The sequence below is a fragment of the Aspergillus fijiensis genome (genome assembly GCF_003184825.1).
Source record: "Aspergillus fijiensis CBS 313.89 unplaced genomic scaffold BO72scaffold_5, whole genome shotgun sequence".
Taxonomy (NCBI): Eukaryota; Fungi; Ascomycota; class Eurotiomycetes; order Eurotiales; family Aspergillaceae; genus Aspergillus; species Aspergillus fijiensis.
The window spans coordinates 473267-483661 of NW_024468981.1; the positions used below are offsets into that span (position 1 = coordinate 473267).

Genomic DNA, 10395 nt, shown 5'->3' on the forward strand with positions numbered 1-10395 from the left:
TCCCGGGCACGACCTTTCTTTTTCTCATCTCTTTTTTAGGCTCAGATGTAGCAGACATCCTTGCAAGAAGACATCATTGCAATTATAAGAACTAGCATACACCGATGATTTCTTGAGATGTTCATGGCTTTAGAGATCTAGCGCATAGTTGAATTAGAAAGACGGTGCTAGGTGGGAGACTTACTGCTTGAAGGATCCAAATCCCTGCGTTTGTCTATCATGCTAACACAATCAGCAGGGTCAACCAGAGTAGCTGCCTGCACAAGGCTCGGTGCGGTAGCTGCAAATGCACTGTGCCACCTCCCAAATCCCGGCATATTCGCAAACTATCATCCAATCAATGAAGCTTTACAGCCACAGCAGCTCGTAAACGATTGGAAAAGATGATTTTGCTGCGAGAGCCTCGAGGCGCCTCACTATGCTTTGATCTCGTGGATTTATTGCGGAACTGGGCGGGCAATCTCGAATGGATCTTGCGACGATCTTGCTTATATATATTCCAGTTGGATCTTGCTACCACCTGCTTTATTTGTTCTTCTCCATCCTTCTCAACACGCCGTGATATTATCGCTGATAAAAGACGCATATCCTTCCACCGCAAGAAAATGGTCGGTAGCACAAGTGACAGCTTGAAGACTTGCTATGAGTTCGCGGAGCGTGGGTCCTGTCGCTTCAAGCGCTGCAAATACGCCCATGTCCGGCGAAAGGAGAACAAGGCCCGTGACTCGACCAACAGCACAAGCCATAGGACCCATAGTCTTGGTGATTCGAACGAGCTATCGATCTGGAAGCGACAAGTCGGCAGTCATCATTACAATCGTCCACTGGGCGGGCAGCTAGGTCCCATGTTCGCCAAGGCCAGAGAGCTCATCGAGCTCGACGAAAGCACACTCCAAGATGTAATCCAATGCCTCTCCAAAGAGAGCGGGCTGAGACGAATTCAAGAATTAGTGCAGCGTGACTTCGATTCTATCCCGTCATCTGCGAAACGTGATCTATTTGTCAAGCAGATGCTGCCCTTCATGGAGATTATCACACATCCGGACGTGCTCGCCTCCCTGGTGATTGAGCAAGCAGTGGGCACTATATACAATTGTCTCTACGGGGTTGGTGGGCGGCGGAGCGAACCTTTCTTGGGGTTTCTGGCGGGCGCTATACAACAGGAGATTGAGACTGAGGGTAAAGCAGCTCCCGCATACCTCGAGCAGTCTCTCCTAGTATTTTGGAAGATAGTCGAGCTGAACTCGACGGCATTTGTCCAAGAACCTTTGAAGGCCGTGGCTCGACAATTCGCGGACCTGTTTCTTATTCTTCATGCCTTGAACGGCTCGGACGCCCTTCATCAGTCGCGCGATTACCTGGACAAGCTACAGCATCGGCTTGATATCGGGCTTTCGTTGCCAGCCGTAACAAAGACCGCCAAGCAACATGTTAATCATCAGCCCGTTGCATTTGTGACACAGAGGGAACCGCCTGGTAAACGCCATGATAATGACGACGACGATATTTGCAATATCAAGGTCATGCCGACCTTCCAGGAGATTCTGTCTCCGCGCTCTGAGTATCTCCCTCCCAAGGATCCGCGCCAGTGGCATGTGTGTGGACTCGCCGGACTATTGGACAGGAACTTCCGACTATTACGCGAAGATACCATTGGTCAGCTCAGAGACGCAATACATGCAGAGATTCAACCGGTCGATCCCAGCCAACGGTCGCGTCAGAAAGGCGAGACCAGGACGCACGTGTACAGACAGGTAGTCGTGCAAGGGGTGGACTTTCATCGGTTCGACGGATTCCAATTCCTCGTGCACTTTGCTCAGCCGACAAATGTCCGCGGCGCAGCGAAGAACAAGTTACAGGAATGGTGGCAGCTGTCGAAACGTTTACAGCCAGATGCACTTGTGTGTCTTGTTGATCCCCGTGGGCATGCAATATTTTGCACGGTCGCTGCACCTGATCGCGCAGGGCCAAAATCCGATGCCGCCCAGAAGCAACAGGGGAGGCTAGCTGGCTCGCTCTCAGATGACCCTCATGTGGCCTCTGTGCTTTTGAAGTTGGTTGAGTCTGGTGAGAGCAGCTGGCAGTACATCCTCGACTGCCATGCGTCCCAGCACAATCCGTCTCCCATTTCGCTCGTGGAATTCCCCGGTATTCTCTTGCCGTCATTCCAGCCCACTCTACTTGCTCTTCAGAGAATGCAGAAAGCTAGAGATGTTCCCATGGCGGAGTTCCTCGCGCCCCAGAATCGAAACACCTTGTCAATCTTGGCTGACGTGCCCCCGCCTGTCTATGCGGCCTCGCAAAACTTCAGCTTCGACCTGAACTGTCTCATGAAGGATCATTCCAACCTGCAGCTACACGTCTCTCAGCCTTTTGATCTAAAAATGCTTCAGGATGGCTCTACCCTTGATGATGCCCAGGCTTTAGCGCTGGTCAGCACCCTTCGGCGTAAGATTGGGCTGATTCAAGGCCCGCCAGGGACTGGCAAGAGTTTCACGGGCGTCGCATTGATAAAGGCACTGTTAGCCAACAAAGCGAAGGTCAAAAGGGGGCTTGGACCGATTGTATGCGTGTGCTACACAAATCATGCCCTTGACCAACTCCTGGAGGACCTGCTGGATAACGAAATCACTTCGCAGATCATCAGAATCGGCTCGCAATCCAAATCCGAGCGCTTGCAACCACTGAATCTTCGTAACATTGTTCGCGGCGTTGAGAAGACACGAATGGAGAAAGCCGAGCAATGGCGTCTACATACGGCTCTTGATGACCATGAAGATGAGTTCCGCAAGGTCAAGCTGAACGCGATTGGCTTAGACCATGGTCTGAAGTCGTACCTCGAACAGCACCAACCATACCATTATGCCCAGTTATTTGCCCGGGACGCAGATGGTTTCCAAAGGCAGACAAAGGGGAAGCCCGCTCGCACTATCCAGTCGTGGCTAAAGGCTGGCAGATATAGCAGAGCGCAGCCTACCGCCATTCACGAGCTCGCGAAGGTTCATGTCGATGCAATGACGGCCGCGGAACGCAAAGCTCTCCACGCTCACTGGATAGATGATTACAGACAGAAAGCCCATCTTCGGGTGCAAACAGCCTTGCATGATCATCTAGAGACGAAGGCTTCCTGGGACAGAATCCGAGACGAAATAGCCTTGAGGTGTCTCAAGACTGCAGACGTGATTGGAGTGACTTCAACAGGCTTGGCTCGAAATCTCGAGATGCTCCGTAGACTGCCATCTAAGGTGCTTGTGTGCGAAGAAGCTGGGGAAGTGTTGGAAGCGCACTTGCTCACGTCGCTTCTGCCTTCTCTCGAACAGGTTATACTCATCGGCGACCATCAACAACTCCGGCCCCAGATCCAAAATTACAACCTATCCCGAGAGAGCAAAGCGGGCGCCCAATATGCGTTGGATAGGTCTCTCTTTGAGCGCCTAGTGGATCCAGATGATGAGGTCGGCGTCCAGATTCCGTTCTGCACCCTGGAAACGCAACGGAGGATGCATCCCTCGATCTCCCAACTCATACGCGACACGCTGTATCCACGCCTGCAAGATGCGCCATCCGTGTCGACATATCCGGAGGTTGTTGGAGTCCGAAAGCGGCTTTTTTGGCTTGATCACCGTGTACCAGAAGGCCAGGCCTCTAGCGACGACGCGATGGCAACATCTCATTGGAATGATCACGAGATACAACTGACGATTGCACTGGTGAATCACCTTCTTCGGCAGGGGACGTACCAGAGTGGTGACATTGCTGTTCTCACTCCTTACCTTGGCCAGCTTCATCGGATGCGTCGGAAGCTGAGCCAGGCCTTCACTATCATGGTGGGGGAACGAGACCAGGACGACCTGGACAATGCTGGCTTCATCGAAGACGAGGCAGAGGCAGCCTCTTTGGATAAGACAACAGTTGCCAGATCAACGCTGCTTCATGCTCTAAGGGTCGCCACGATTGACAATTTCCAGGGGGAGGAGGCTAAAGTGGTGGTGATTTCCTTGGTCCGAAGCAACAACCAGAATCGATGCGGTTTTCTCCGTACGCCGAACCGAATTAACGTGCTTCTCTCCCGTGCTAAGCACGGCATGTACATCATCGGCAATTCGGCAACTTCCAGGGGGGTTACGATGTGGGGGAGGGTGATCGATATGTTGGAGCGGGACGGAAATATCGGGAATGCTCTGGATCTGACGTGCCCCCGACACCCCGACACACCTATTACCGTTTCAGAACCGGAGCATTTTATCCAGTACTCACCGGAGGGCGGCTGCTGTCTGCAGTGCGGCAAACGTCTTCAGTGCGGCCATCCGTGCAAGCAAAAATGCCATTCAGAGATCCTCCACGCCGCTGTGTATTGCCCGGATCAGTGCAAGCGTCCGCAGAAAGGGTGCGAGCATCCTTGCCCGAAGCCTTGCGGAGACCCCTGCCCTGAGAGATGCACCGTGAACATTCCCGATCCAGATCGCCGTCTCCCATGCGGACATCCAATGATGAATCTCCCTTGCTGGCAAGCGCAAGATCTGAGCCTAGTGAAATGTCCAACCTTGGTCGACCGAGAGATCCCCCACTGCCGTCACACCACGCGATTAGCATGCCACATCGACATTTCTGGCGCGGACTATCAGTGCAGACACCAATGTCGGAAAGTGTTGCCATGTGGTCACAACTGCAAACGGCAGTGTCTGGCGTGCCTGAATCGCATCGACGAGGAACCAACGTTTGGCCATGGCAAATGCACGCAGAAATGCGGACGCCTATATTCCACGTGCGCGCACGCTTGTAATGCTGAATGTCATGGGAATACTCCATGTCCGCCGTGCACGTCGCCCTGCGACGTCCAGTGCGGCCATTCCACGTGTCCGTGCAAATGCTCTGAACCGTGTGCTCCATGCGCGGTTTCGGAATGCCTGTCGTCATGCCCGCATAGCTCCTGCTCGATGCCCTGCGCCGCGCCCTGCGATCATATTCCATGCTCTCTGCGCTGCGAGAAAGCTCTCTCGTGCGGCCACCAGTGCCCGTCTGTGTGTGGGGAACCGTGCCCCCCGAGCGACTTTTGCCAGACTTGCGCATCGGACAGCATGAAAGAGACCACGGTGGACTTTATCATGGGAGAGCAGTACGGCGAAGTCAATTTGGCCGCAAACCCTTGCATCTTCCCTCCGTGTGGGCATTTTTTGACCATCGAAAGCATGGATGCGCAGATGGATATCAAGAAGCACTATCTCTTGGACGAAAAGGGGCGGCCAGTTTCGATTGCGTCATCTTCACAGCCATTCTCAATTGACGATATACGCACATGTGCGATCTGTCGGGGTTCATTGCGCCAGGTGGCCCGTTACGGAAGACTGGTGAGACGAGCATTGTTGGACGAGGCAACGAAGAAATTCATACTGTATTTGAACCAGGATTATGTTCCCATGGCGCAGAGCCTGCCACGGTGCATTTCGAGATTGCAACACTATGAATCACGAGCGCCGACGAAAGAAACCGCGAGACAAGTCTTCTGCGCTGATATCAAGATTCGACTCGAGGGGCCCCCCGAGCATCAGGTGAAATTGATGCGACAACATGTCGCCAAGTATGATAAGCAACGGTGGAAGGAGCTCATAGCTCTGCGGGAGAAGATCAACAGCTATAAAAGTAGGGTGCACCTGCAGGAGCAGCCGTTCGTTCGAGTCCGCAACATGGTAGAAGATGCACGTCGGCGAAAGGGAAGCCCCGGTAAATTCGACTTTGACGCCAATGTGCTTCAAACAAAGGGCTATCTTCAAGCGGCGGCCCTCTCGCTGCGCCTAGACGCATCCCTCCTTGCAGACTTTCTCGCCCTGTGCAAAAAGGGACGACATGCCGGCCTGTATGTCAACTTGGCAGGGTACAGGAAAGAGAGTAATCACCTCAGCGCCAACGCAGCGACTTCCTCGCGTGTCTTACAGCAGGTGGAGGGGAATATCTTCCTAGCCCAGTTCTGTGCACTCGAGCGGCAGAACTTGGCTGATCCATTCAAAGCAAAGGATCTGCTGCAAGAGGGTACTGCTGCGATTGACGAGGCTGAAAGGCTCTGCAAGCTCCACGCTGGGCAGACCCGCGGCTTTCTAGGAGAAATCGAAGGCACAAGGGCCATGCTTCGTGGCTCGGAGTTTTATGCCCCAGTGACGAACGAGGAACGCATGGCGGTGTTGGCTGCCATGTCAGAGGAGTTCCGGGGAACTGGGCACTGGTACTATTGCGAAAACGGGCATCCCTTCACAATCGGGGAGTGCGGTGGTGCGATGGAGCTTTCTCGGTGTCCAGAGTGTGGAGCCGCTGTTGGCGGCCAACACCATCAAACAACTGCCGGCGTGACCCGTGCCAGTGACCTGGAAAATGCTTTGCGGGAAATGCATCTATAGTTTGGCGCGGAAGTTGAGGGGTATTGGAGGTTTCAGAATGCTAATATTCAATTATACTCACCTTCCCGGAGCTTTCATCAAAGCTAGATCAGATTTGCAAGACCTATGCCGGGGTTATTCCAACTCATGATTGGCATTCGCGGAAGAACTTCACACCTTACTGTGTGGGGGAAGCGGTAGAGACAACTTAGAGCGGTGATAAACAGCTGCCACCAGCCCACATCTACGTTCTGTAGGCAGCTAGCTATGTACAACTACCAGACTACTAGTACTGAATTCACATCAGCCAATCAGATTGCCAAGCAAGTAGACATGCAAGGTTATCTCCGTGCAACCTCCGTGCAGATCCCCGCGTCGGCGCCAACTGCGCACTTGGGAGTGATACCCCGCTTTCGCCCTCGAGTCCTACTCTTACGGGCGCATTCAATCGACTACAGCCTACGAGAACACCTACCTCTTCCCCCCTACGAATTACAATCCCAGAGACGACATTACAAGAGACATCCACCGACAACAAGATGACCCTGCCCGAACCGATCACGACCGCCGCCCTCGTCCTCCACGAGCTCCACGGCCCCCTCGTCTGGGAAACCCTGCAGATCTCCTCGCTCGCGCCCGACGAGATCGCCGTCGACATCCACGCGACGGGCATCTGTCACACGGATCTGATGCTCATGAGCGGTGAACTACCCAGTCCCCAACCGGGGGTCTTCGGGCACGAAGGTATCGATCCCTTTGCCCCTCTCCAGTCCTAATAAACTCCCCTCCCCCAGAATCCCCCAAACAACCCCCCCTCACCCATTTAAACCCACCAGGAGCAGGAACAGTCCGCCAAACCGGCGCAGCCATCACGCACGTCCGCCCCGGCGACCACGTCCTCCTCTCCTTCGACTTCTGCACGCGCTGCGCCAACTGCACCGCCAAGCACCCGGCCTACTGCGCCGCGTTCGCGCTGCTCAACACGGCGGGCCACCGCGCCGACGGCTCCTCGCCCCTACAGACCGCAACCGGCGGAGCAGTCTACTCCAAGTTCTTCGGGCAGTCGTGCTTCAGCCGCGTCGCGGTTGTCGGTGGACGCTGCGCGATTCCCGTTTCTTCGGGGTTGGATCTGAGGGTGTTGGCGCCGTTGGGGTGCGGGATGCAGACCGGGGCTGGGGCGGTGGTGAATGTCCTGCGACTGCGGGCTGGACAGAGCGTTGCGGTGTTTGGGACGGGGGCTGTGGGGTTAGCGGCTGTTATGGCTGCGAGGATTGTGGGCGCGGAGGTGATTGTTGCGGTGGATGTGAGAGAGGAGCGGTTGCGGGTGGCTAGGGAGTTGGGGGCGACACATACTGTTAACCCTGCTGCGCTGCAAGAGGGTAACGGGGTGGTCGGAGCGATTCAGGCGGTGACGGGTGGGCTTGGGGTGCAGTTTGCGGTCGAGTGTTCGGGCTTGCCGGCGGTTGTCCCGCTGATGCTGGCGGCGCTGCGGGAGCGCGGGCGCGCGGTCTCGGTGGGCGCCGCGGGGATCACGGAGGAGGTGCGCTTCAATCTGTTTGCTCATTTGATGGGCGGGAAGGAGTATGTCGGTTGTATTGAGGGGGATGTCTATCCGCCGAAGGTATGTTGCTCTGTCTGGGTGAGGGGACCGTATTGAGTAGTAGTGAGGCTGACGGTGTAGTTTGTGCCATGGCTGGTCGAGCGGTATGCCCACGGCGAATTCCCCGTCGATAAGCTGGTCAGGGTGTACAAGGTCCGGGATTATGAGGATGCGTTTGCTGATGTTCGTGAGGGGAAGGTGATCAAGGCGGTGCTGGATTGGACGGAGTAAGCCTGTGTATCGCGAGAATGGCAATTTGCGTTGAGTCGAGTACAATCCCCAGCTGAAGGGGGAACGGTTGGGAAGTGTTGCAGTGTGAGAGTTGAGTCGGGGTTCTGCGCAGGTGGCATGATTCGGATGCCACCCACGGGATTTGATGATACGAGGGGAGGCCTGACAGACACGGCGGTGATTAGTGATTATGTATGTTGCTTCCACCTACTAAGATAGTCCTGTACAGTACTCCGCAGCTTACAGCCCAGCCCAGCCCAGCCCAGCCCTAAGTCCAGGAATAGCATGCACATACTTCCGGGAATTTCCGGCCGGGCACAACGGCCCCGTTGCCTCACTGCGGGCCGGGATTTGAGTCTAATCAGTTGAAGAACCCAGGAAACCCGCCGCAGTGGAGTCAAGTGCGGGGCCATCATCACTCTGCAGATCGTCACATCATTTTTTGAATCGAAGACTACTAATCATCCACCTTCGAGAAACCGTCGATGCGCCGCGCCCGACGGGCTTGTTTCATCCACCCATGCCCCACTGGCTTCTCCGCACTACCAAACCCCGGGTCATGGCACGATATCGCGACTGATACTGCGCTGCATACTCCTCACGTACGCTGCTATCAGCAGAACCCGATTCCGTGTGAGCCGGATGGAGTGAGGATGGAGGACTTTGTTGAGATGAGTCGATCGGATTGAAGATACGGTGCCCTGCGAGGGTATAAGAAGGCCGTTGTGCCACTGTCCATCTCCTCCATCACCAACAGCATCAAGCATCACAACCATCCAACAAGCCCAGCAAAAGCATCACTGCTCTTCGCATCAACCTCTTCTACCATCACCATGGCCCCCGTTCTCAAGAAGTACAAGGCTGCCGCCGTCAACGCCGAGCCCGGCTGGTTCAACCTGGAGGAGTCGACTCGTCGGACCATCCACTGGATCAACGAGGCCGGCAAGGCGGGCTGCAAGTTCATCGCCTTCCCTGAGCTCTGTCCGTTCTCCCTGCTCCTTCCTCAACACCACAACCCACTAACCAACCACCCCAGGGATCCCCGGCTACCCCTACTGGATGTGGAAGGTGACCTACCAGGAGAGCCTGCCCCTGCTCAAGAAGTACCGGGAGAACAGTCTGGCGTCGGACTCGGAGGAGATGCGGCGGATCCGCGAGGCGGCGCGGGCCAACAAGATCTTCGTCTCGCTGGGCTACTCGGAGCTGGACCTGGCCAGCCTGTACACGACGCAGGTGATGATCTCGCCCGCGGGCGAGATCATCAACCACCGCCGCAAGATCCGCGCCACCCACGTCGAGCGCCTGGTCTTCGGCGACGGCACCGGCGACACCACCGAGTCGGTCATGCAGACCGAGATCGGCCGCCTCGGCCACCTCAACTGCTGGGAGAACATGAACCCCTTCATGAAGGCCTACGCCGCCTCGCTGGGCGAGCAGGTCCACGTCGCCGCCTGGCCCCTCTACCCCGGTCGCGAGACCCTCAAGTACCCCGACCCGGCCACCAACATCGCCGAGTCCAACTGTGATGTACGCCCCCTGCCCCCCCCGCTCGATCAAAGATCATCCCCCAGGTAAAAGTCAAAGGATATTCATACTGATCAGATGCCCCAGATCGTCACCCCCGCCTACGCCATCGAGACCGGCACCTACACCCTCGCCCCCTGGCAGACCATCACCGCCGAGGGCGTCAAGCTCAACACCCCCCCGGGCAAGGAGCTCGACGACCCCAAGATCTACAACGGCCACGGCCGCATCTTCGGCCCCGACGGCCAGAACCTCGTGCCCCACCCTAGCACCGACTTCGAGGGTCTTCTGTTCGTCGATGTACGTATCGCCTACCTGGTTCCAAGCAGAATTTCCAGACTAAACCAAAGGTTCAGATCGACCTCGACGAGTGCCACCTGTCCAAGTCCCTTGCTGACTTCGTAAGTTTCGCTGCACCTGATTTGACATGGAGCGCAGGCTAATTGATTTGCTAGGGCGGCCACTACATGCGCCCCGATCTGATCCGCCTGCTGGTGGACACCAACCGCAAGGATCTGGTGGTGCGCGAGGACCGTGTCAACGGTGGGGTCGAGTACACCCGCACCGTCGATCGGGTCGGATTGTCCACCCCGCTGGATGCCCCTGCCCCTGCTGAAGAGAACTAGATGAGAGCTAAGCCAGCTTAGATGAAGCTCCCCACTCTGTATTATA

The 10395-nt window shown here is 55.9% G+C and overlaps 3 protein-coding genes across 3 annotated transcripts; all 3 read left to right on the top strand.

Annotated features, from left to right (window-relative positions):
* The first annotated feature begins 486 nt into the window (after positions 1-486).
* Positions 487-6528, top strand: BO72DRAFT_208545 (P-loop containing nucleoside triphosphate hydrolase protein). Its single transcript, XM_040939642.1, has one exon. The coding sequence runs from the start codon at positions 606-608 to the stop codon at positions 6387-6389; it is 5784 nt and encodes a 1927-aa protein (XP_040805504.1). The 5' UTR covers positions 487-605; the 3' UTR covers positions 6390-6528.
* A 379-nt stretch (positions 6529-6907) lies between these two features.
* Positions 6908-8199, top strand: BO72DRAFT_492327 (NAD(P)-dependent alcohol dehydrogenase; the record flags this gene model as incomplete). The annotated part of the gene is made up of 3 exons (XM_040948286.1): positions 6908-7112; positions 7205-7989; positions 8050-8199. 3 exons carry the CDS (start codon positions 6908-6910, stop codon positions 8197-8199), a joined length of 1140 nt encoding a protein of 379 aa, XP_040805505.1.
* A 412-nt stretch (positions 8200-8611) lies between these two features.
* On the top strand, positions 8612-10382 carry BO72DRAFT_444497 (carbon-nitrogen hydrolase family protein). Its single transcript, XM_040943823.1, has 5 exons — positions 8612-9180; positions 9236-9726; positions 9811-10023; positions 10080-10124; positions 10179-10382. Exons 1-5 carry the CDS (start codon positions 9033-9035, stop codon positions 10347-10349), a joined length of 1068 nt encoding a protein of 355 aa, XP_040805506.1. The 5' UTR covers positions 8612-9032; the 3' UTR covers positions 10350-10382.
* The last annotated feature ends 13 nt before the right edge of the window (positions 10383-10395 follow it).

Coding starts and splice junctions, on each gene's coding strand:
- BO72DRAFT_208545 (XM_040939642.1), top strand. CDS start 606: ATGGTCGGTAGCACAAGTGACAGCTTGAAGACTTGCTATGAGTTCGCG.
- BO72DRAFT_444497 (XM_040943823.1), top strand. CDS start 9,033: ATGGCCCCCGTTCTCAAGAAGTACAAGGCTGCCGCCGTCAACGCCGAG. Junction 9,727..9,810: donor TCGCCGAGTCCAACTGTGAT/GTACGCCCCCTG, acceptor CAGATGCCCCAG/ATCGTCACCCCCGCCTACGC. Junction 10,125..10,178: donor CCAAGTCCCTTGCTGACTTC/GTAAGTTTCGCT, acceptor TTGATTTGCTAG/GGCGGCCACTACATGCGCCC.